The 26,966-nt window shown below is 43.8% G+C and overlaps 1 protein-coding gene and 1 long non-coding RNA gene across 9 annotated transcripts in view; one reads left to right on the forward strand and one right to left on the reverse strand.

Annotated features, from left to right (window-relative positions):
• Positions 1-26,966, reverse strand: part of LOC309384881 — a 435,034-nt gene that overhangs the window by 88,181 nt on the left and 319,887 nt on the right. The window lies entirely within an intron of this gene.
• Positions 25,344-26,966, forward strand: part of TNKS1BP1 (tankyrase 1 binding protein 1) — a 37,910-nt gene continuing 36,287 nt past the window's right edge. For 5 of the 8 annotated variants that reach the window (XM_081938806.1, XM_081938808.1, XM_081938811.1 and 2 more), the window contains exon 1: positions 25,344-25,537. In XM_081938806.1, the coding sequence (XP_081794932.1) occupies positions 25,475-25,537 (63 nt within the window). In that variant the 5' untranslated portion in view covers positions 25,344-25,474. Of the gene's footprint in view, positions 25,538-25,648; positions 25,671-26,966 lie in introns of those variants that run through there. The other 3 variants (XM_081938813.1, XM_081938814.1, XM_081938809.1) reach the window with 2 other exon arrangements.

The following is a 26,966-nucleotide window of genomic DNA, read 5'->3' on the forward strand; positions in this document are numbered from 1 at the left end:
AAATACTAAGCCCCTATGTATATAAACAACTGCCTAGGATCATGCCTTGGACAGAAAAAAGTCCACTGGAGTTGAGCAGCCAATAAATTGAAATAAACATGAAGGTCTGCTTTATATGTATGGAGATTTTCATTCATCCAGGTCATGGTTGTCCCAAAGGTGCTTTTTTCAGGAGGCAACTGGACTTTCTTCTTTTTCTTAGAAAACGTTTTGCTTCCACATCCAAGAAGCTTCTTCAGCTCTGGATGATGGGGAATGGAAGAATTTGACCAGTTTGTCTGCAAGGAATATAAATCCTTCCTTTCCCCACCATCCAGTCAGAGCTTGGATGAGAAGCCAAAAGGCCTTCAGAGAAAAACAAGGAAGTCCAGTTGCCTTTTGAAAATAAGTACCTTTGGAACGATCTGCTTTGTATCGTGGTGTCTTGGCTTCCAACTTTTTGATGTGGCATTGTCATCAGGAAGATCTTAAAAGAATGGGGAAATGGAATGACAGTGGTTTACCAATTTCACAGCTTTTGGAATATTCTGTTGGTGTATCAACTGTCCTGTTGGCCATCAGCTTTCCTGAGCTAGCCATGATTCTCTTGGAGGAAAATCTCAAATGTTCTTGATTTCACATACATAAGGTTGCCTACCTTATTTCATATTTTGCAGCATACACATTATATGTGCGCCTTCACCCTTAGCATGCAGTGTTGGATGTGGAGTTTATACTAAAAGAAGACAGGGGAAGCAATTTGCTCATTCCACTTTCCTATTCAAACCTTGAGTGCCTTGAAAACTCTACTTTGTAAAAGAGGAGAGGCAGTCTACCCTCCAGAATAGTTTTGTGAAATAGCATGGAGCACAGGCACACAGCAAATGGACACAATTTGTTTTGTATCTAGCAGGAGATTTTACTGGATCTTGTTCTTTTCCATGAATTAAAGTAATTCTGGATTCATCCATCTGACTCAAACGCAGGAGATGGCTGGATAAGAAGAATATTACCCTAATATGAATATTTTTAAATTTTATTATATTCCAAACGACTTCACTGTATTCTTTCAAGTCAATGCTTTCTTTTCACTCCAATCCAGCTACTGATAGTACCCCAGAGGAGCACCTGTATAAATAGTCTGTGCTCTTCCTGCTATCATTTTCAATAAACAAGCTCAGAAACCTTGAAATGTAGATCAAATGTTCAAAGAAAACAAGAAAAACAATGTTTCCAACCCTCTAAGTGGCAGTATTACTTCTCTTCCTCTGCTCTTACTCCCCTCTTTATATTCCAAACTTAAGGAGAAAAGTTCTTAGAAAAAAAAATTCAGTAGAGAAAAAAAAGAAAAATAGAAGAAGAAAATAAAAACCAGTCCAGTTTAAAAAGTAAAAAGCATTTGTAAAAGTTCCATTAATTAAAAAAAATTAAAGAAATATAACACATTCAGGTTTAATCTCGCCGCTTAACCTCTTCTGTCTTCGATTTTAACTTTACTTTTGATCTTTTTGGGTGTTCTCTAATAATAAAATTTATCTCACCAATTCGACACACTTTCTCTCCTGCTTTTCTTCCATTCTGGAGCTGTCCCAACTTTCAGCAGCTTCAATGGCTGCTTCTCTGTGGCCAGAAAAAAGAGCTCCTGGATCTACCTGGAACTTTGCGATATCCCTGGGATCGGCAAGATGTGCCCTTCTCTATCACCGTCTCTACAGGACGGTTTAGGTCTAAAGGGACCATCCAGTGGCAGAGATGCCGATGGTGATCTTGGAGTTCCAAGATCGCACGTCGTATCATCGCGACGTCAGCCCTGCCCTACCTGGAAATGTTTTATAAAAGCAGGTGCCTTTGGCTTGCCTAGCCAAAAGGAGGATGGGGTATCCGCAGGAGGTCAACAAAATTAAGCTAAGCCTTGAAACTGCCAAGCTGAACTGACATTTTTCATAAAACTGAAGTATCAAAACAGGAAAGTTGAAGTCACCAGTCCAGTAAAAGAGCTATTAAGGCCATGCAATAGGATGCTAATAGCTTCCATTTGTCCAAACTTGTTACTTAGATCGATGTACATGCAAGTAAGAGAAGCATGTCCCAATTTATTTTTGGCTACTGATCTGTACATTCCCAATGAAAGCAAGAATCACCAAACAGGGTAATAGGGGAAGGAATTCTATATTTTGTGTTGCTTCCAGTTGCCCCAAGGAGGATTTGTCTCTGATTTCCATTGTACCTTTCTTAAGTAAGTTTTTGCAGCTCTGAAGCATTCAGTCCTCAGTTTTGAACTCACCAAGTAGCAGGGAAAGAACAGACTCTTCTCTGACAGCTTCCAGCAAAACAATTCAGTACTTATTACATTATCCCATAGCAGAAAATGTGATCCGACAGGCAGGTGACTGGAAGGGAGTCTCAGAGGCTTTCCACATCCTTTTTAAGTGGATGGCTGAAATCAGATAATCCACTCTAATTGTATCATGCCTCTTGGACACACACACACCTTTTTTCCCCAAATGTATTTTCCCAGTAGAGGGAAAAAAAGAAGCAGAGCCACTTCAGGTGTTCTAATCATAACGTAATAGGTTCAATATCCACGATCACCAAGCAATTACAAGAGATTTTAAAAAAAAGAATCTTCAAAAGAAAAAACAAGAAGGTCCAGTTGCCTCCTGAAAAAGCACCTTTGGGACTACCATGGCCTGGATGACTGAGAATCTCTACAGACTTTTAGCTATACAATTTGGGATGAGCACCCTTTGAATGGTGTGGGAGTAGGAATGGATTTCCAGAGGAAAAATTGCAGAAACCAGCACTACTCAGGTGACCTTGAAGACACAGATAAACCTCTAACTGCTTCAAGGACCCTCTAAAAGGATGCAAGGAAATCCAGTTACCTCCTGAAAAAGCATCTTTGGGACAACCATGACCTGGATGAGGGAGGCTCTCTACAGACTAAGATAAACAAAAAAACTACAGAAATGAAAAGCAATGATAGGAGAAAAGGACAGGAAAGAAGGCATTTAAAAAAGCTTTTCTGCAAGGACTGATCAGATCCTAAGAACCATCAAATATTGTATATTACTTCTTGTATAATATTCTAAAAATATTGATCAAAACTGCTGAGAACATGGACTAGAGATGATCATAATAAGTGTGTAGGTTTAGCTGTCATGGTTGGACAGGAGTTTACATTTAATAACTATAAGAAATATGTATATGGAGATAACTAAAATGCTGCATCCACTCCATAATTTTTATGGATATGTCTATATCTTCCTTTCCTTTTCCCCAAATCAGTGGTGGGTTCCGGATCCCGGTGCAACCGGTATGGTACAACGGGGCCCGGTGTCCTCCACATGAACACGCGCAGCACGCGCATGCATCCTTACCTCCTGCAACGCTCTGTGATGCTTCTGTGACGCTCCAGATGCTCGGCGGAGCGTCACGCAGGCGCTGTATGCTCCATGCATGGAAGCTCTGAAGAGCTCAAATACAGTTAAGGACGACGGGTGGGCAGGCCCTCCGGAGCACCGTACAAGAACGGTACCCAGTGCTCCCAGCAGCCACCGGTATGCCCTTACCAGGGTGTACCGGTCGTAACCCACCGCTGCCCCAAATGTATCCCCCCCACATGAAAACCAGGAAGAGAAAATCATTCAAAGATAAAAAGAAGTCATAAAAAGCCCCAGAAAAAGTTCAAGACTTCAAAAATAATATTTACACTTACATTTCTACTTTATAAGTGATTGAGGGAGTTTCAATCTTAAATGCATTAAAATGCCATCTTCACATTTGAGTAAAAAAATCAAATGACTATATAGTTTACAGGAGGTTTAAAATGCATTATCTGCTATCCATCTTGGAGAGCATTCGGCCTAATGACCTCCTCTCCTCGGTGGATCTCACGGAGGCATGCCTCCATATCCCTATTCTTCCAGATTACAGGAAATTCCTCCGTTTCTCCTATGCAGGGAATCATTTTCAATACCATGCCCTTCCATTTGGTTTGTCCTCTGCCCCAAGGGTCTTCACCAAAATCCTTGCTGCGCTGGCTGCCCATCTTAGAACTATGCGGGTCAGAATTCTCTGTTACCTTGATGATATTTTGTTACTGTCCAGGTCTCTGCACCAAGCACACAGAGACGTCCAGATCACTCTTCAGACTCTAGAAGAACATGGCTTCCTGGTCAACTTGAAGAAAAGTCATCTGCAGCCCATGACTCACCTTACGGACCTAGGGACAGTGATAGACACCTCCCTGGAGCAGGTCTTCTTATCACCAGAACGGCAGGTGAGCATTTGCCATCTAGTCTCATCCATCAGAGGCCATCCGAAGATTCCTCTCATTCACCTGTCACAACTTCTGGGGAAAATGGTGTCCACCTTCAACATCGTTCCGTGGGCCAGATTCCACAGTCACCAACTCCAATAGTTTCTGCTACCATATCAGAAGGCAGACTGCAGTTGCTTGATGCACAAGGTTCGTCTAACCTCAGAGGTAAGCCAGTCCCTTCGCTGGTGGCTCTCCCCTGCCTTGGAACAGGGCTCTCTATTTTGTGACATCCCATGCATCACTCTAACCACGGATGCGAGTCTGCAAGACTGGGGAGCTCACATTCTGTCGCACACAGCCCAAGGCCTTTGGTCACGCTCCGACCAGAGGAACAGTATTAACCATTTGGAGCTGAAAGCTGTCTTTCTGGCTCTTCTTCAATTTGAACATCTCGTGACCAATGCGCACGTGCTCATAAACCGGCAGGGCGGGGGGATGAGATCCTGGCATCTAATGACCTTGTCTTTCCAACTGGGGTCCTGGGCAGAGACCCACCTATTGTCTATCTGGGCCGAGCACATCTCAGGGGTCCAGAACACTCAGGCAGACGACCTCAGCCGGCAGATACACATTGACCCCGCAGAGTGGAGCCTGCATCAGTGAATCTTTCAACAACTGATGGTCAGGTACAGCCTTCCGGTTCTCGATCTCTTTGCTTCCCAGTGCAACAATCAGCTGCCAAGTTACTTTACCCGCTATGCGGCTCCAGGGGTGGAGGGCGTCGACGCTCTGAGGTGCGAGTGGCCTCCAGGCCTTCTGTATGCTTTTCCTCCGACCTCTCTTATACAGCGGGTAATACGGAAAATGCTGATGGAGGAGGCGGAACTGATCCTGATCGCTCCTCATTGGCCCCACAGACCTTGGTTTGCCGATCTGCTGAATCTTTCGGTAGCTGCTCCATGGCAACTTCCCCAGTTCCCCTCTTTGCTTCTTCAAGGGTCATTCCAGCATCCCGACTAACCGCCTGGAGATTGAGCGGGAGGCTCTGAGGACTGCCAGTCTATCCACTGAAGTTATTCACACAATTCAATCCTCCAGGCACTCTTCTACTAACCACATTTACGATGCCACTTGGACACAGTTCTCGGTCTGGTGCCATAGGGATGACATTGTTTCTTTACAGGCTTCTATCCCTAATATTCTCCAGTTCCTGCAACAAGGGCTAGATCTAGGACTCTCGCCAAACACTCTCCGTCACCAGGTTGCGGCCCTGTCCTCCGTCCTGTCGCTAGGTTCCACTCAGCCCCTTTCTCATGACCCGCTTATCCGTCGCTTCTTGAGAGATGCCACGAACATCAAGCCACCAACAATACATAGGTTCCCGACTTGGGATGTCTCTAAAGACCTGGACTCTTTAACTCAGACTCCCTTTGAGCCTTTACATTCTGCATCCTTATATGACTTAACCTTAAGAGTGGTTTTTCTTGTAGCCATAACCTTGGCATGGCGAATTTCTGAGTTGGCGGCATTGTCCATCAGACAAGATTTATGCATCTTTCATCCAGATAAGGTCGTTCTCCGCCTTGATCCAGCTTTTGTACCTAAGGTAAATTCTGTATTCCACAGAGCCCAGGAACTGGTGCTTCCCAATTTTTGTCCTCAACCATCTCATCGACTGGAATGTAAGTGGCATTACCTTGATGTGCGACGTGCGCTACGAATTTATATTAAACAAACTGCCGCTTTCAGACGCTCTGAGGCTCTTTTCGTGAAATTCCAACAGGGATGTAAGAAAAGTTCCAAGGCTGCTGCTTCTGACATTGGTCGTTGGGTATGAGCGGCTATTTCTAGAGCTTACTCTGCTCTCTCCCTGCCTATTCCACCCAATATCACGGCGCACTCCACCTGCAGCACGGCCACCTCTGCTGCCTGGTCATCTCAAGCTTCACTTGAGGAAATTTGCCGGGCGGCCACTTGGACTACTACCTCTCCATTCATCCGCCACTACAGGCTTGATAGATATGCCTCAGCTGACGCTTCATTCGGTGGCGCGTGTTGCAGCGAGTGGTTTCTACTTAGGGTTGTTAACTTCTATTCAGGACCCTCCCAATGGGACAGATTGGGCTTTGGTATGTCCCATGCCTGGATGTCTCCACCTACTAGGAGAATGGGCATTGGTTACTTACCTGATACGCCTTTTCTCAGGACGGTGGAGACATCAACCAGCCCCACTCTTTATTTATATATATGCCTTTGTTCTTGCATTTTCTATTTTCTTGCCTCGAGGAGAGATAATATCTATTATCTGAGACTGTTTACACAGCGGTCTACAAGTCACGCCTTCGTCTAAGCTGGGCATGCCTTTAAAGTTTGTAGATCCAGTCCGATTGGATCCTGACGGAGTCATACCCATGCCTGGATGATGTCTCCACCGTCCCAAGAAAAGAGGTATCAGGTAAGTAACCAACGCCCATTTCCAACTTTCTGTGCACCTTTATAGTCAAAGTTATCAAATAGCTTTTCCCCATTAAGTGTGAATTCACAAAGCATGCCGGTTGACATTAGTTGGTTCATAGACAGCATTAAAGCAGTTTCACAATAAATTTTGTGGTACACCTGTATTTTCAACTAATAAAATGGCATCATATACATATCTGGTATTGTTTCCACTTTAATTTTTGATTCCAGCTGTCAGGCTTTGCAATCCTGCCATTTTTAATGCATTCCTTTCTCGGTTCCCTTTTTTTCAAATGCTATTTTTATGGTAGTATTTTGTTCATTGAAACAATTCCTCAGTAGAATAATCAAGTGTTCTGGTACACTCATTAGTCTTAATAGGTTCCACATTCTGGCATGTTCAACATAGTCAAAAGCCCTGGAGTTGCCAATGAAGTAAATACAAACCTCCTTTGTGTAGTCTCTTGTCCTTTCTAACATTCACTTTATGTTAGTTATTTGATTTGGGGTAGCTCAGTTGTTTATAAAACCTATCTGTTTGGCATTTTTTTCATTTATTATGGTTGCATTTTTCTCAAGCAAAACTTTGTATGAGGAACTAATGATTTGATAATGTGAACATTTCTTGTATCTTTCTGTTTCAGTGTCTGATATATACCATACTTCTTATCCCTAAACTATACTAATTTGTTCCATATTTATACATACCAAGTTAACATTTTTCCCTCTGTGGTTTCAATAAAGGGTATCCATATTTCATTGAAATTGCCCATATATAATCTGTCTGGAAGCAACTCCTTCATAAGTTACAGCTACTATGAAGTCTTCAATCCATTCAGTAATTAGGACCATAAATACTATGCATCTTTCCAATGTAAAAAGACAAGTCTCTTAGCAGTAAGAAGAACCTGGAGAATACGTTTCCATATATGTTGTTCCAAAAATATGAATGTCCCAAAATATGGTTGTCCCAAAATTAAATTAATATATATCATTACATCTCGACAGAAGACAATAGGTTTAGAACATTATAACAACATGTGCTTTAATCAAGATATTCACTAAATGTACAACATGACAATTTATTCATTTCTTTTCAAGGTCAATATGAGGAATGACAATTACAGACAAATGGTATTTATCTCTGACAAAGAAAATGATTTTTAAAGAATAATCTTCGTCCAATAATTGATCTGAAGTTTTAAAAAATCCAAACACGTATCCAAATCTATATAATATACTTTTAAGCAACTTTAAAGTTTGGATTAGCTCAATGGTGGGTTTCAAAATATTTTACTACCAATTCTGTGGGCATGGCTTGGTGGGTGTGGCAGGGGAAGGATAGTGTAAAATCTCCATTTCCTCCTGATCAACTGGGACTTGGGAGGCAGAGAATATATAGGGCAGGGCCAGTCAGAGATGGTATTTACCGGTTCTCCAAACTACTCAAAATTTCCACTACCGGTTCTCCCGGTAGATTAGCCCATAGTGTTCATTTAGCATGAGAAAAAGATTAAAATGCAATTTGTCAGATATAATCCAGGATAAAACGGGAAAGGGAAAGGTGTTCCCTGCAGTCATGTCTGATTCTAAGGGGCAGTACTCATCTCTGATTCATGGCCAAGGCCAGTATGCCACGACTTTTTAATCTACATAATAGTGGCAGGAGTTGGTTTAATTCATTATACTATATTCTATCATATATTTCAAATACAAAACATTCTTATTATCAAAAGATCCTTTTTGTGTCTGGGAAGGAGAATTATCCTGTGCAAAGTCTCCAGAATATAATACTATTCAAAATATATGCATATTTCAAAATTTGAGAAACTGAAACTTCCATTGACAATGACATGTTTTTAAAATCTATGTTCCAAAGTGGAGATAGAAACACATAGAAATTTACAGAACGGTATACTGGGTTTTTGAAATTAATATGACACATATAGCATTTTTCTAATGTGCAATAATTTCTTCCCAGAACATCACAAATGTAGGTTACTGTAAAACATCTGCTTTAATTCAGTATTTTTCTCAATGCCTCTACAGCAACATGATGTACTTATTACATTTCTTCACAGATATAACGAAGTCTTTGCAAAATGAAGAACTTCTTTTCATTATTGGTACCATCAGGAAACAGACTACTCTGTGTCTGTAGTCTCGCTAGATTATTATCTCCAGATCTTCCCAAATATTGGAGGAGTGTCTTTCCAACTTGGGGTAGTGGTGGGTGGTGTCTCAACATCTGGTATCCAAACACATCTCAGTGTTACAGTCATTGAGCAATCAAAAATATACACTACAAAAAACAAATGTAATAAATCACAGCATTAATCAAGTTTATGCCCATGTATTTTTCTTGATGACAATATAAAAGTAGTTTGCCAATGCTGTCTTCTGGGCCAGATTTTTAGAGTTTCTTTTCCCAGATGTGTTGGCTTTTCTCACATCAGTTGTGGAATCCTGGATAGACTACAAGGTTGGGAGTCAGGGGTACTACAAGTAGTCCTCGGCTTACATCCATTCATTTAGTGGCCATTCAAAGTTACAGCAGTACTGAAAAAGTGACTTACAACCATTTCCCCCGCTTATGATACCCTTGTAGCATCCCCATGATGACGTGATCAAAATTCAGATGTTTGGCAACTGGTTCATACTTGTGACCGTTGCTGTGTCCCAAGGTCATATAATCCCCTTTCACAACTTTTCGACAAGCAAAATCAATGGGGAAGCCAGATTCACTTAACAACCGTGTTACTAATGTATCCACTGCAGTGATTCGCATAACAACTGTGGCAAGGAAGGTTGTAACATGGGGGAAAACTCACTTAACAAATATCTCATTTAACAACCGAAATTTTGGGCTCAATTGTGATCATAAATTGAGGACTATCTGCATTTTATTGCAGTTCTGCTCTTGCTAAATAGTTAATTCCAGTCATTGGTCATGAAAAGGAAAGAGCTTGACCCAATGGGAATACCAATACAGAATCTCATAGGGCTCTGGGCTCCACCCATGCTGCTCAACTTCTATACAAACTCCTGGGGAAAGATTATCCATTATTTCATTCCTACATACTTTGACACTGCAGGAAAAACTGAAGATGCCATAAAAGTCCTGAACCTGTGTTGAAGGCTGCAGGGATTGATTGGACTAAAACAAGTTTGAATTAAGAAGACAAAATTGCATCAGTAAACCTGTAGATCACCTCATATCACTGGCTCTAGTAGTTACTTTGGATCAGTGGTGGGTTTCAAAATTTTTTAGAACCTATTCTGTAGGTGTGCCCTGTTTTGTGGGAGTGGCTTGGGGGTCATGTGACTGAGTAGGAGTGGTTTGGTGGTCATGTGACTGGGTGGGAGTGGTTTTGCAGTCATGTGACTGGGTGGGAGTGGCTTGGCCATTATGTGACTGGGTGGGCTTGTCCAACTTGTAAAATGTGGTGAAACTCACTTAACAACGCTCTTGCTTAGCAACCAAAATGTTGGCTCAGAAACTCTGGCATTTGAAGCACGCAAGTCTTAAAGCTGTCAAGTTACAAGACCCTTGCACCCCTAACCCTTTACAAAAAAAACCCCAGGGGTGTTCAAACTTGACAGCTTTAAGACTTGTGGACTTCAACTTCCAGAATTCCTCCTCCAGTCATGTTGGCTGAGGAACTCTGGCATTTGAAGTGTGCAAGTCTTAAAGCTGTCAAGTCACAAGACCCTTGCACCCCTAACACTTTACAAAAAAAACCCAGGGGTGTTCAAACTTGACAGCTTTAAGACTTGTGGACTTCAACTCCCAGAATTCCTCCTCCAGTCATGTTGGCTGAGGAACTCTGGCATTTGAAGTGTGCAAGTCTTAAAGCTGTCAAGTCACAAGACCCTTGCACCCCTAACACTTTACAAAAAAAACCCAGGGGTGTTCAAACTTGACAGCTTTAAGACTTGTGGACTTCAACTCCCAGAATTCCTCCTCCAGTCATGTTGGCTGAGGAACTCTGGCATTTGAAGTGTGCAAGTCTTAAAGCTGTCAAGTCACAAGACCCTTGCACCCCTAACATTTTACAAAAAACCCCCAGGGGGTGTTCAAATTTGACAGCTTTAAGACTTGTGGACCTCAACTACCAGAATTCCGCCTTCCCTCGCTCAGCTGCTATTGCCGGGGTGCCACCAGGACAAGCAAGGCCTTGTGAGGGACCTTCCCTCCCCCTCCAGAAAGCCCATGCTGAGTGAGGAAGCAGGCTGGTTTGAATGTGGGCAAGCATGCGGTTTAGTGGCCAGTGAGTGCCACCTTCACTCATTCGGGCAGGCAGAGAAAGAAAGGCATGCGATAAAGGGGAGCGGCAGCCAAAACACAATCTCGGGCAGTCAGTTCTGGCTCTCCCTTCTGGGATTGTGCTTCACCCTGGTTTGAACATGGGCGAGTGGGCAGTTTGGGGCTGGCACTTCCTTCATTTCATCGGGCAGGCGGAGAAAGAAAGGCACACGATAAAGCACTCCCGCCACCAAGAGCGAAGGCGCTCCCCTTTGCTCTTGGTGGCGGGGGTGCTTTATCGCCCTTGGTGGCGGGGGTACTATCACACACCTCCTTTTTTTCTCTGCCTGCCTTCTTCACTCGTTTGGGTGAGTGGAGAAAGAAAGGAGACGCACAATAAAGGGAAGCGGTGGCCGAAACACAATCTCACGCAGTCAGTTCCGGCTCTCCCTTCTGGGATTGTGCTTCAGCCTGGTTTGAACGCAGTTTGGGGCCGGCACCACTTTCGCTTGTTCAGGCAGACAGAGAAAGAAAGGAGGCACGCGATAAAGCACCCACACCACCAAGGGGAGCGCCTTTGCCCTTGGCTATCGCGCACCTCCTTTCTTTCTCCACTCACCCGAACGAGCAAAGGAGGCACTAGCCACTAAATCTCCTGCTCCCCCGCGTTCAAACCAGGCCGCCTCCTCTCTCTCCACATGGGCTCTCTGAAGAGGGAGGGAAGGTCTCTCCCAAGACCTGCTTTCCTTACCTTGTGGCGCAGTTCTAGGATGGCGGGATATTCTTTTTTCATCGGTACGGAGGCATAGCCTCAACCCCTGCCTTCCTGCCGCCTCCAGTCCAGCCCCACGCAATCTCCCTGCCACCCCATCAACATGGGAACACTCCCAGCGGCAGTTGGCATTCTCCTAGCGATCATTTCTGGCTGTGTCCCCAGAACGGTCACATGGTGGTGGTATGCAGGCTGCTGACCAACCCAGGGTCCGCTCCAACCTCATCTCCTCTGAAGAAGCCCTGCACCCGCTTCCTTCTCTTTGGGAAGTGGTTTGCAAAGTCCCGTTTTTGCAAGGCGCTTATCAATGAGAAGGAAGCGCGGGCTTCTTCCAACAGCTGAGTCCTCCACTCCGGCAAAGGAAGTGGTTGGGCGGGACAAGCATGGTGCGGACAGGCAGGGTGAGAGAGAGAGAGAGTGGTGACCGGGCGGGCAGGGGGAGCAAGCCGGGGGGCGGGAGGCCAGGGGAGAAACCATTCCAGTACAGGGCCTCCAGAGTCCCCGCTATGGGAACTGATACAAAATTATTTCAAGTGGTATGTGCGTACCATACCGTACTGGCTGAAACCCACCTCTGCTTTGGATGGAGTAACTCCTGAAAAATGTAGTTCAAAATTGGGGAGGGTGCATCCTGTTGGACTACTCAAACAACAGATAGAAACAAATTTTCAAAAATTTTCTCAAGGGGTTCTCTGCCCAGTTACTGGGTGGGCGTGGTCATGGTGGGTATGTTTTAATCGGCTTCCTGCACCACAGAGGGGGGGATTTTTTGCCTTCCTCGGACTCCAGAGGCTTTCTTAAGCCTCCAGGAGGGTGAAAACGGCCTCCCCAGGCTCCGGAGGCCATCTGGAAGTCAGAAACAAACCCATTTCTGGCCTTCTCGAACTTCCAGTAGGCCCGTTTGTTGCCCTCCCTGAGCCTCCGCACGCACCCAGCACTTACCTGCATCCAAAATGGGTCACGTGGGGAGGGGTGGGGCAGAACAGGTGGGGCGGGGCCAGCCAGGAGTGGCATTTGGGGGTTCTCCAAATTGCACAGAATCTTAGCTAGAGGTTCTCCCGAATCCTGCAAGCCCCCAGCAGCCACCCCTGGATCCTTCTTGGCTTCTACAAATAAGTAAAGGCAATGCTATTTCAATAAAACTTTTGCCCCAGCTGATTTGATTGCAAGTATAGAGGAAAACAGAAATGAAATTGAAGTATGCAAGAGCTGTTAGCTAAATAAGAGACAATAAATAACCTTTCAGCTCCTGGGAAAGGAGGGAGCATGAGAAAGTAGCTCAAAATAACCCGACTTTGATTCTGTTGGGATAAGAAAGGGCAGAGGGAAACTCTGGCAGGATTTCAAGATATTGTTATTATACCCTGTAACAATAAGATGAATCTTAGTAGTGTCTGTTTCCTGACCTGGCTTATCTCAAAGGGCTGGCAGGGGCTAATTATCATATGTTTGTTGAGTAGAGGAATTTGCTGTCATTTCTCTCCCACCCCCCTTTGTGATTATATTCGCTATACAAGACCCGTAATACTTTAGAATTAGGATGGGTTATAAATATTGCAAATAAATAAATCTCGCCCTCCTCCCTTTGTGAATTACTTTTAGATTCCACCTGGGAGGCACTGTCAGGCATCAGAGAATTCACATTCAACAGAATACAAAGATGCCGTTCTGCTTGACAGAACTGCTTGCCCTGCTTTTTGCTGATAGTTTTCTTCATCTTGTGTTTGTTAGCAGCGAAAGCATTTGTATTTATGGGGGAAAGAGATGGGAGGACAGTTGGCAGGGATGATGTAAAAAGCAAGACTAAACAATGGCTGTGCTGATGATAAGGAGTGTAATTACCAAAATCTTATAACAGAGGGATCCCTGTTAGATAGTCCTTTCCAGCTGACTTTAATAAGGGAACCAAGGCCATGTCAAGAAAATATCACAGACACATCTGCCCACGAAATCACCCAACAATGGGATTCTATGAGAGAGAGAGAGAGAGAGAGAGGGAGGGAGGGAGGGAGGGAGGGAGAGAGAGAGAGAGAGAGAGAGAGAGAGAGAGAGAGAGAGAGAGAGAGAGAGAGAGACTCAGAGAAAAATAATAATAATTTACGCAGACCCAGCCAATTTTCCATCACTAGAACTTGGCCTCTTGACTAGGGTTTCCAGGAATTCCAACCTCCCCCCCAACTAATAGCGTCTGTGGTCTGAAAAAGTTTAAAAACCCATTTTAAGATGCTAAGTCTCCATCTGGTGGCCACATTTATATAGTATTTATGGTATTTCTTGAATATACAGTATCTTCGTATTGCATATAAAAAGGACAAGACAATTAGCCGTGTGTTTTTCCCTGCTATTTACAGCATATTTTGAAAATATGGCTGCCAGTTTCTGCCATATGTAATAACAGTTCACAACTGTAGTGCATGTTTACTGTCTACCATGGACCCTACCCCATTCCTAAGAGGTCCATAAAAGGGGGTGTGCATAAGGACACCAACATGCCTACCTACTGTCCTACTGTCCCCATTTATTTGTATTCATTTCCTTTGTTCATGTCAATGTTTATACATATACCTGTTATCTTGTACATGTTTGACAAATTAAATAAATAAAATACCGTATTTTTCAGAGTATAAGTTCCCCCCCCCAAAAAGAGGGTGAAAATCTGGGTGCATCTTATACACTGAATACAGCATTTTTGGCCTTCTGAAACCCTGTCCCCTGCACAAAAATAGATGTGCAGAGGCTTTAGGAGGCCTGCAAAGTGTTCCTGGGGGCTGGGGAGGGCAAAAATGAGCAAACAAATGGCCTGATTTTTGCTCTTTTTTGCCCCGCCAGCCACCACAAGCACTCTACAACCTCCCAAAGCCTATGCATACCGGGTTTTTTGCAAAAAAATGGGGCCATTTTTATGAAAAACAGGCCTTTTTTGCTCGTTTTTGCCTCTCCCAGCCCCCAGGAGCACTTTCCAGGTCTCTCAAACTCTCTGCATGCCCTGTTTTTCACAAAGGTGAGGTGTCCAGAGGGTTTGGGAGGCCTGCAGAGTGCAAAAACTTTTTTAAAAAATTTGCCTCTTCAAAATCTTGGTGCGTCTTATACTCCGGTGCATCTTATAGTCCAAAAATACGGTAATTAAATAAATACATAAATGTCTAAAATCATAATCTTTGCAAATATCTAATAGGTAAATTCTCCAGATATTTTTATTATACTTGATTTAGTTTCCAAACTGTGTACCGATAGTTTCCTACATATAGTCCCTCACAGTTTGGAGTGATGTCCAACTCCCTCCAACATCCAAATCCAAGGTCCAGCTGTCATTGATTGTTTGCTTCATGAGTTAATGAGTTTATTTCTGAAATAATGTGGGTAAAGCCCGTGGAATCCTAAATGTGCATTATACTAACCTCAATAAGAATACTGAAATATGGCCATAAATGTGACTTAGAGTAAGGTGACCAACTTTTTTACAATGAAAAGGAGGACAAATAAATTGGAAAAAATATATCGTAAATAAAAGAAATATTTTATTCATTGCAACAATAATACACTAAAATATGATATATGCATAATAAAAACAGTTGCAACATTTTATATTGTAATTATGCTTACATGCCTGTTAATTATTATTTAAATGAGTACTTTTCCATTGAATTAATATTTTTTGTCAATGTATCATCTTCTAACAATATATTGGAAATATCTGAACAAGAAATATCCTTCATATTGAATTTTACGGCAAGTGCTGCAGCTAGAGTATCAACATTCAGTCTCAATTTCTCACTTGTCGAAAAATCATTGGCAATTGAAAAAATTCTTTCAACTGCTGCATTAGTTCCAGGGCAGCACAACGTAAATTTAACAATATAAATAAATGTTCACATGGAATATGTTCATTTTGAAATGGCTGAAAATATCCACCCATCTTTTATCAATTTCAACATGTTGATTTTCCCATTGTATTAATTTTTCAGAATTTAAATATACATTCAGTCTTCTAATTTCTTCAAAGAGACAATTGTCGTCTATTTTAATGTCTAGCATTTCTTTAGATAAAAATCAACACAAGATTCAATATCTGTTCAATATACTTGCGATGAAGTAAAAAAAACACCATTAAAAACTGTTTAATAAAATACGTCACATAACGCGCAACAGATTAGCCTTCAAATATCAAAAAGGAGGACATGTAGGAGGACACTTTTCGAGGGAGGACAGAACTTACAAAAGAAGGACTGTCCTCCCTAAAGGAGGACGGTTGGTCACCTTAACTTAGAGTCACATTTGAGGCTGTCTACATTAGAGATTCTGTGATATAGCAGGGTGTCACTTGTCAATAGCTCCTTAAAGAAGCTGTAACCTTTTCCTGATTGCAGAGACGGCTTTCTGCAGCTACAATACAATACCAGGAAAAATGTACTTGGTTTAAACAGCTGCAGACAGATACTATATGTGCAATCGTGGGAACTCCAATCGATTTCTCCCCCTGAATTTGAAGTGTTGCTCAGTCCTAATCTTTTGTTCTCTTCCAGAGGGAACAATGGGCTGATAAAGTATACATGGCAAGGAAAAGAAAGGGAAAAAGTTATTTTCAACAACAACAGATAAACCGTATTTTACAGGCAGAATGGGACTGAAGGCCAAGCAATGATTGGTTTCAGAAATGTGAATGAAAGAGCAGTAGATTTCTGCTTCTTAGATCTCTTTCAGCATCTTTTGTAACTAATTTACACAACCACAAAACAGAAATACAAGAAAATAATGACATTTTTTTTAAAAAATGGTTTCAGCGAAGGTAATTTGCTCCAGCAGCTGTTCTTCTACCGAGAGTAGCACCTGCCAGCATGTGCAGTGTGGGAGAATGATGGAATGTATTACTTCCCCAATACAACAATTAAGGCTGTGATTGTATGCAAACATAGCTAGAAATAAGCACACAACTAAACTAAATGAGACATTTCCCCACCTGTTTCTACAGCACTGTCCTGAAAATATGAATAATTAATGTTTTAACCCTAGAAAAATATAACACCATAGAGAAGGTGTTGGGGACTGTTTTATCTTTTACATCGGTGAGCCATTTTGTCGACTGAAGCAAACATAGCAAGACATAGATAAGGGGACAGAGCAATTGTGGCATAGTGATGAAAATGCTAGCCTTGGGTGGTGAAGAGCCAGATTCCAGAATTTCCCGAGGCATAGAAATTAACTGGGTGTCTTTGGGCCAGTCACTGCCTATAAGCCATAGACTGGAAAATTCAAACACATCTCTACCTACCAACCTGCATTGAGCTGGCGTGGCCAATGATAGTTCATAATCTCAGTGAAATAACTATGATCATGCAGTGGATTGATATGGGCTGATAATAATAGATAAGGGTTTGAAACTCTTATCTATTATTATCAGCCTACGTCAACCACTGCAATTTTTTATTATTAGTTTTGTCCCTGTGCTTCTTACTCACCTATTGTTAGTGAAATGAATCTCTTGGGTTTAAGAAGCAAAGGATTAATGCTTCTTCCTCTTCAAAGTATAGCCGAGATTGAAGTATGGCTTTTCTATCATTTTACTGCAAAGATAATGAACATTTATTAGCATCCAATGATAGGGTCAAATCCAAGACAACCATACTATGAACTTACTCTATTCTTTTTATGGAAGTTCTGCTGCTTAATTACGCCAGTATTCTTTTACTACTCTGCTTGGGTTCAGGAGCACTTCTCTAACAATGGCTTCCAATGAATTCAAAATCTCTCACATTGTTACAGGCCCATAATAGCTTCCAAGCTGCAAGCTGCAAAATAATTCAGGGTAAAGAATTACAGAAGAGAGCGTAGGTATCCCTGGTTAGGTAGAGTAAGCATAGAGTAGAAAGACAGTCAGCTAAGATTGTTTTAGTTTAACGGATTGCCCTGCCCTGCCCTACCGTATCCTACCCTGCCCTACCCTACCCTACCCTATCCTGCAAGGGGCAAAGAAACAGATTCAAAAAGACAACACATCCCAGATCCTTTTTATCTTCATAGGTTAGATTTGGCAGAGTAAGTTTATTGTGTGATGTTTTTGAAAATTCTTGGATTATGGCAAGTCCTGGAAATGCAAAGCATTTCTGCAGGTGAGAGGCAACAAGCCCGATGAAGCAAAAATGGAAAAGCCTATCTGCATGACTCTGGATATCTAAGTAGCAATGTGTTTATATGAGAGAATGGAGAAATATGAGAGTGGTTTAAGTCAGATTCAAGAAAGCTTACCATACAAGGACTATCGGCTCCACGGTGTATCCGACTGAAAGAATGAGTTCTTTAAGAATGCAAGCATCTCCTCAAATCAAGAGCCAAATCTCTGAATTGAGCAGGCCATAAACCAAGAGAATGATTTAGACAATGATTTTTCATTGGATTTGCACAAAAGATTTATTAGTCCCAAAGATGGAGAAAAAGAAAAAAGAGAAACCAAATCCAATGACAATATCTGAATGAATTAAAGATGGCTAGAAGTACAAGGAAGGAATATATACTTGGTTTGTTTGACCAGGGTTAATATAAGACATATTTCTATGTCTAATAAAACGTATGGACTTTTTGCTGACACTAGGACTGAAAAGCTGATGATTTATGGATTTGCATATAGGTAAGTGATCAGAGGTAGGTTCCTACTGGTATGCCAGCCTGGGTCGCAGAACCAGCAGCAACCCAGGCTGGCCACGCCCACGAACCGGTTCCCCTGTCGCCACCATCGCTGGCATCTTCTTTTTGAGTTCTGCGCATGCACAGAACAATTTTCATTGAACTGCACATACAGTTTTGGCCCTCTGGGGCGCAGTCCCTCCCTCCCGGGAATCCAGAATATATTCCACCACATGCAATTTGTTTATACTTATTGTGATGAGGATGGGAAATCCTTTCTTTCTTTCTTTCTTTCTTTCTTTCTTTCTTTCTTTCTTTTTTATCTTCTTTTCCTTTTTCATTCTTTGCACTTTTTATTCTATTTTTCTTTCTCTCTGAGTTTAGCTTGCAGTTGCTTTTACTATTGTAATTAAAATCTGCAGTCAACATTATTTTAAAAATGGTGATGAAGTTCTAGATACTTTTGTTCAGATGTCTCTGCCTCTGTGTTTTAATGTACTGAAACAAGCAATAATCAGGATTATAATATCCAAAATATACAAGCAGGAATACCTAGCAGAAACAAAGATGTTCTCCAAAGCCTCTAATTTCTAGGCTAGAGAAAAATTCTGCCTGGTCTGCAAACAGAGATCATATTTGAAAGAATTTTGAAACCAAGCAAGCAAAGACCCCAGTCCCCCACCAGTCCTTCAGAGATGCAAATGAGGGAGAATTAGCCAAGAGGGAGGCTTATCCTCGCAAAGGAAGGCAAAATAGACAAGATGGAGAATACAGGGCCAACGTCCTAAAAGACAGGAAATGACGCTTGTTGGGATGAAGTAGGTGATGCCCTTCCTCAGATGTTTTACTGCTAGAGCCTCCAAAGAGGGTAGCCAACTGAACTCTATCCAGGTAAACAAGCAGGATAGTGGAGCAACTGTTCCAATGTTTAAAAATAAGGATTTTGTAGGAAGTTAGCACCCTCCCCTCTCCTTTGAAAGTGAGATGTGTTAGGAAATGTTAAAAGGGCAGAGTAGTTCCCCTAAAAGGGAGGCAGAAACTCAGCCCCCGCACCAGGGGTGGGATTCAGTGGTGGGTTTCAAAAATTTTTGGAACCTACTCTGTGGGTGTGGCCTGCTTTGTGGGAGTGGCTTGAAGGCCATGTGACCGGGTAGGAGTGGCTTGCCGGCCATGTGACCGGGTGGGAGCGCCTTGCCAGCCATATGACCGGGTGGGAGTGGCCTGCTGGCCATGTGACCGAGTGGGAGTGGGATGTTAGAAGATCCCAAATGAAGTTAGAAAGGCTGGGTCCCAAACCGAGCTGGCTTAACTGGGACAGGGGGAATAGGGGGTAGAGCTTCACCAAGGACCCTCCTCTCCTTTCCCCTCCTAAGATCGCTGCCTTTCCCAAAAAAGCAGATGGCATCAGTATTTAGAGGGAGCGTCTCCCAACTTCCCCCCTTTGTGTGTCACTCTTTCTCGCTCTCTCTTCCTCCCCCCGTTTCTCTCCCCCCTTTCCTTCCTCCTCCTTTTCCTCTGCATGGTTCCCCCCAGTTTTTCACACTGAGCCATTGGGGGAGGGCAGAGGGAGAGAGAGAGAGACGGATTGAGGGGCGCAAAGAGATGGGGGCATCTCATTTTGAGAAGCCCCCCTTCGCAAAAGATCGCTGAGAGGAAGAAAGGGAGGATTCCCCACCCCACTCAGCGCTGTTTTTGATGGATTGGCATGCAGCTTGGTTTAGCAATGGAGCGGGTTCTGGATGGGGGGGGCAAGCGAGTGAGCAAGTGAGTGACAGGGGCGGGGCAGGAACATACTTCCGGGTTCATTGACCAAATGGCTCGCCCGAACTGGTGCAGACCGGCAGAAGCCCACCACTGGTGGGATTCAATTTTTTTTACTACCGGTTCTGTGGGCGTGGCTTGGTGGGCGTGGCTTGGAGGGCGTGGCTTGGAGGGCATGGCAGGTGATGGACACTGTAAAATCTCCATTCTCTCCCCACTCCAGGAGAAGGCTGCTGTAAAATCTCATTCCCACCCCACTTCCGCTACCGGTTCTCCAGAACTGGTCAGAACCTGCTGAACACCAACTCTTCCCCATACCTTTGTCAATGGCCATTAAGAATTGCCAAAAGCCCGTTCATTATATCTTCACCTAGCAAGAGTCAACCAAGCTTGGGACTCAGGACAGCCTACAGAGTTGCCCCTGCATGGCCTCATGGGAGCCTGACAACCAATCAGAATTCAAGCACTCTCTCTCACTCACTCTCGGGGTTTTGCAATATCCTTCCCCCAGGAGTGGGGTAGAAATGGAGATTTTGCAGTATCCTTCCCCTGACATGCCCACCAAGCCACGCCCACAGAACCGGTAGTAAAAAAAATTGAATTTCACCACTGGTGTGGAGGATCCACTGGACTCCCTAAATCTGGACTCCATTTTACTAAGCATGAGTTATGTAGTCCAGAAAGAACTTTGGGTTGAATTTGCTGATAGAAGTTGCTCAAGAACAAGTAAGAATGGAATCTGGACTTTTCAGAGTGGATTCTCCAAAGGATTATAAATTCTCTGGTAGAAGAAAATTAGTTGGAGTTGGAAAGTTAGCAAAGCAATGAAGGAGGCCTTGCCTTGAATTTTGATACAGATAATTGGGACATCAGCATTTTGAGCAATTCAGGTGGATACAAAGGGAAGAAATGGCCATAAATTGCAAAACCACAAACTGCAAATGTACCTGTCAGCAGATTTTATGGAAGAAATGTCTGAAAGAATCAAATATAAAAACTACTGAAAACAAGGAAAATATAGACAATGTGCTCCCCACAGCATTTAGTGGGTAAGGAAATCTAGATTGACTTTGGTTGTCTAAACATTGAGACAAATGAAGGAAACAAGCATTTTTTAATTTTCTTGGACTAACAACAGTAAAGGAACTAGCAGTCCAGAGATATGCCACAGACTAAGAGTAGCGATGAAGGCCTTGAGGAAGCTATTCAGATTCAATGGTATCCCATGTTGGCTTTTGAACAAATGGGACAGAAAGAATATTAAATGTTTTTGAACTTCGGTGTTGCAGAAAACTCATGAGAACACCATGGAAAATTATGAAAATAAACAAATGGCTCATAGAACAAATCAATTCAAAACTCTCAAGGCATAAATGATCGGTCTCAAGTTATCACATTTTGGACACATTATATAAAGATCTAACTATAAACCTGGGATATCACCAGCAGATGGATACACTGAGTTACTGTTCAAGACTGATGGATTTATCATTGATAAACCTGTAGGGCCAAGTTGGGGACAGATATAATCAGAGATAATCTGGCTACTGGTTGTTGTTGTTAGTTGCGAAGTCGTGTCCAACCCATCATGACCCCATGGACAACGTTCCTCCAGGCCTTCCTGTCCTCTGCCATCCTCTGTAGTCCATATAAGCTCACGCCCACTGCTTCAGTGACTCCATCCAGCCACTTCATTCTCTGTTGTCCTCTTCTTCTTTTGCCCTCAATCTTTCTCAGCATGAGGCTTTTCTCCAGTGAGCCTTTCCTTCTCATTAGGTGACCAAAGTATTTGAGTTTCATCTTCAGGATCTGGCCTTCTAAAGAGCACTCAGGGTTGATGTCCTCTAGGACTGACCAGTTTGATCGTCTTGCAACCCAAGGGACTCGCAGGAGTCTTCTCCAGCACCATAGTTCAAAGGCCTCAATTCTTTGGTGCTCAGCCTTTCTTATGGTCCAACTTTCACAGCCATAAATTGCAACTGATGGCACACAACAAACTGGCTACTGCCAAGATTAGCTAACAAAGGCTGCAACGGGGTTAATGTGGTTCAGCAGTTCTTGCTAATAACAAGGGAGTAAGTTAACAGATCACATGTACTGCGTATGGGCTTTCTCAAAAGCAACACAAAAGTAAGAGCTGTGTTGGCACAGTGGTTAGAACGCAGTACTGCAGGCTATTTCTGCTGACTGCAGGCAAATCGTGTCCCATGGGCTCAAGGTTGATTCATCCTTCCGAGGTCGGTAAACTGAGAATCCAGATTGTTGGGCGGGGGGGGGGGGGCTCATATGCTGCCTCTGGAAACCGTTTAGAGAGGGCTGTAAAGCACCGTTGCTATTACTAACTTATTTTAGAGACTATAGCCTAAAAGAGAAGAAATATGAAAGCGTGACGTCCCAGCCAGTCTCTGTCCCAAAATATTTGGCCGGGCAGACTATTACTAATTACATTCTTCAGTCCGAAACCTTCCCGTCTGAGATCCCACAGCAGCCGCCTCACCCCATAGAGTTGCGACCATCGGTATCCGGGCGGGGCTTTAAGGAACAAGGGACCGCCTTCCTTTTGGGGTGGGTGTGGTGCCTGTTAGATGCCGCCTGCCCGTCTCTTGTAGCGGGGAGTGGCAATTAATAACGCAGTTGATATATATGCGTGTGTATAGCATCCAACCGACATAGCTTTTCTTATTACAAGTACCAGTATATAAGTGTGTGCGGTAGAAATGGAGATTTTGCAGTATCCTTCCCCTGACATGCCCACCAAGCCACGCCCACAGAACCGGTAGTAAAAAAAATTGAATTTCACCACTGGTGTGGAGGATCCACTGGACTCCCTAAATCTGGACTCCATTTTACTAAGCATGAGTTATGTAGTCCAGAAAGAACTTTGGGTTGAATTTGCTGATAGAAGTTGCTCAAGAACAAGTAAGAATGGAATCTGGACTTTTCAGAGTGGATTCTCCAAAGGATTATAAATTCTCTGGTAGAAGAAAATTAGTTGGAGTTGGAAAGTTAGCAAAGCAATGAAGGAGGCCTTGCCTTGAATTTTGATACAGATAATTGGGACATCAGCATTTTGAGCAATTCAGGTGGATACAAAGGGAAGAAATGGCCATAAATTGCAAAACCACAAACTGCAAATGTACCTGTCAGCAGATTTTATGGAAGAAATGTCTGAAAGAATCAAATATAAAAACTACTGAAAACAAGGAAAATATAGACAATGTGCTCCCCACAGCATTTAGTGGGTAAGGAAATCTAGATTGACTTTGGTTGTCTAAACATTGAGACAAATGAAGGAAACAAGCATTTTTTAATTTTCTTGGACTAACAACAGTAAAGGAACTAGCAGTCCAGAGATATGCCACAGACTAAGAGTAGCGATGAAGGCCTTGAGGAAGCTATTCAGATTCAATGGTATCCCATGTTGGCTTTTGAACAAATGGGACAGAAAGAATATTAAATGTTTTTGAACTTCGGTGTTGCAGAAAACTCATGAGAACACCATGGAAAATTATGAAAATAAACAAATGGCTCATAGAACAAATCAATTCAAAACTCTCAAGGCATAAATGATCGGTCTCAAGTTATCACATTTTGGACACATTATATAAAGATCTAACTATAAACCTGGGATATCACCAGCAGATGGATACACTGAGTTACTGTTCAAGACTGATGGATTTATCATTGATAAACCTGTAGGGCCAAGTTGGGGACAGATATAATCAGAGATAATCTGGCTACTGGTTGTTGTTGTTAGTTGCGAAGTCGTGTCCAACCCATCATGACCCCATGGACAACGTTCCTCCAGGCCTTCCTGTCCTCTGCCATCCTCTGTAGTCCATATAAGCTCACGCCCACTGCTTCAGTGACTCCATCCAGCCACTTCATTCTCTGTTGTCCTCTTCTTCTTTTGCCCTCAATCTTTCTCAGCATGAGGCTTTTCTCCAGTGAGCCTTTCCTTCTCATTAGGTGACCAAAGTATTTGAGTTTCATCTTCAGGATCTGGCCTTCTAAAGAGCACTCAGGGTTGATGTCCTCTAGGACTGACCAGTTTGATCGTCTTGCAACCCAAGGGACTCGCAGGAGTCTTCTCCAGCACCATAGTTCAAAGGCCTCAATTCTTTGGTGCTCAGCCTTTCTTATGGTCCAACTTTCACAGCCATAAATTGCAACTGATGGCACACAACAAACTGGCTACTGCCAAGATTAGCTAACAAAGGCTGCAACGGGGTTAATGTGGTTCAGCAGTTCTTGCTAATAACAAGGGAGTAAGTTAACAGATCACATGTACTGCGTATGGGCTTTCTCAAAAGCAACACAAAAGTAAGAGCTGTGTTGGCACAGTGGTTAGAACGCAGTACTGCAGGCTATTTCTGCTGACTGCAGGCAAATCGTGTCCCATGGGCTCAAGGTTGATTCATCCTTCCGAGGTCGGTAAACTGAGAATCCAGATTGTTGGGCGGGGGGGGGGGGGGGGGCTCATATGCTGCCTCTGGAAACCGTTTAGAGAGGGCTGTAAAGCACCGTTGCTATTACTAACTTATTTTAGAGACTATAGCCTAAAAGAGAAGAAATATGAAAGCGTGACGTCCCAGCCAGTCTCTGTCCCAAAATATTTGGCCGGGCAGACTATTACTAATTACATTCTTCAGTCCGAAACCTTCCCGTCTGAGATCCCACAGCAGCCGCCTCACCCCATAGAGTTGCGACCATCGGTATCCGGGCGGGGCTTTAAGGAACAAGGGACCGCCTTCCTTTTGGGGTGGGTGTGGTGCCTGTTAGATGCCGCCTGCCCGTCTCTTGTAGCGGGGAGTGGCAATTAATAACGCAGTTGATATATATGCGTGTGTATAGCATCCAACCGACATAGCTTTTCTTATTACAAGTACCAGTATATAAGTGTGTGCGCCTACACATACACACACATCGAATAAGAAAAGCTGCGTGGGTTGGAGACTTGCGCGGGCAGGGACTTGCTTTCAAAGTTTTGCTCATTAGTCATAACTCCAGGAGAGCGCAACCAGCCAGAAGGAGCATGGCGTATTTATTGCGCATATGCAATAATGCAAATCACAGGCTCGTTAGCATCCAGGCTTTTAGCGGGCCGGGAGCTCGTTGCACAAATGCCTCAGGTTACAAAAGGGAGGCGCATCCGCACAGCCCCACCCTTCAGCCGTTCTCGGAGACCAGTTTTTTCCTTAATAAGGCGGCAGGCAACGGGTTCTCGTCCAACGTAAGCTGAGCCTCCCTTCCCTAGCCCGGCCTTTCCTTTCACCACTCTGGCCTCCTGGCTGTAACACGTGAGGCTGGGTGTCTCCGCGGCCATGAATATGAATTAGAGCGGGCGGGGCCAGCCTGGGCCTTGATAGGGAACGTCATGAATATGCAAAGAGTGCGAGGATCGCCGGAGCCTCCGTTGGGCCCCGGATCGCGAAGCTTGGTAAGGAGCCGTTCGCGAACGCCCCCACCCCTCCCCGAGAAGGTGGGGAGCCGCGTGGCTCTTCACGCATCCCACTCGGGGACATTTCGGCTGGCAGAAAGTGGCTGGGTGCCGGAGGCTCTGAGCGGGAGAGGTAGGGGGGGGGGAAGGGGTGGAGGCCGGCAAGGGGATAAGGGGTGCAAGAAAGGGGGAAAGAGCCCGAAGGTACGGTGAACACATGTGGGGGGGAAAGGGGGGGGCGAGACTACCACCCCAGATGTTAAGTGTTGGGGTCTTGAAAACGGGACCGGGAGAGTTAGGAGGGAGGAGAGTCGAGCCACCACGGCGGCGATCTGTTCTGCAGATCCTTGTAGCGTAGTTGCTGCAAGGGTTTGTAAAAGGCCTGGTCTGGAGACCTGACCGGCTCAGAGCAAGGATGGCGGACTGGCTGCAGCGGGAAGGCCAGTGAGGTTGGTGCCATATGGTGCGGGGCTGCGCTACTTTGTATGTCGCCTGGACTCCGGACGCCTGTTCCTTGCCCTGATTTTTCACCGAGATTTGGACCCTTATGGTGCCTCGTTTTCCTGTAGCTGGGTTCTCCCTCTCCTTCTCCTGCCTGGAGTACTTTGCAACGCTACCTCTCTCCAACCACTCCCTCTCTTGGCTGAGGTTCCAGGTTACACACACCTCCTTTTAACACTTACTGAATAGCAATGAATGCAGTCAGGCTGTGTGACCCTAAAATACACCCTCTGACCTGTTCTTGAAACACGTTCTTCCCCAGTCCCTGCCTTTCCTTGGGAGAAGAGTGGTTTGAAGTCAGCCAAGGATAATTCTTCAAATGGCACTTTGGCATCATTATTTCGGCCTTTTGTGGGGGACCTGTTGTTTACAGTGCAGCTCCTTCTCTGATAGGAATAATCTATTCTCTTTGTCTTCTTGAGTAGACAAACTAGAGAATCCTCCACCCCTTCAGCTTTTAAAAGCATCTTATCTGCTTAACAGAATTGCATCCTTTGATCTTTAGGCTGCTCTTTTCACTTTGCTTTCAAAATCTTAAGATAACCACCTACATCTGCCCTGTTTTTATTTGGATCTCAGAAATCTGTTTGAACTAAAAGAGCCACAAACTGTTCCTTCCCAGGAGGGGGAGAAAAAAAAAACCACAACAAGAGGGGAGTGGCTCAAGAGACTGGCTTCTCCACCAACCAGAAGGAACATGGGATTCTAAGGACAGTTATCTGGAGACTGGAAGGGTAACACTTTGGTGTTCCTTTCAGCTGAAGGAACAAGAGGCACATACTGCTTTGCAAGGGAGAACCTCTGGAAGCTAAGATCAGCCCAGTTTAAATTGCACATCTGTGCCAACATATTGCTCTTCCTTTCCACTCCCTGTCTCTTGTGTGTGTCTTTTTGGGTTGTGAACTAGTGGGCAGGGCCTTTCTCTTTT

The sequence above is a fragment of the Natrix helvetica genome (genome assembly GCF_964273705.1).
Source record: "Natrix helvetica genome assembly, chromosome: 1".
Classification (NCBI taxonomy): Eukaryota; Metazoa; Chordata; class Lepidosauria; order Squamata; family Natricidae; genus Natrix; species Natrix helvetica.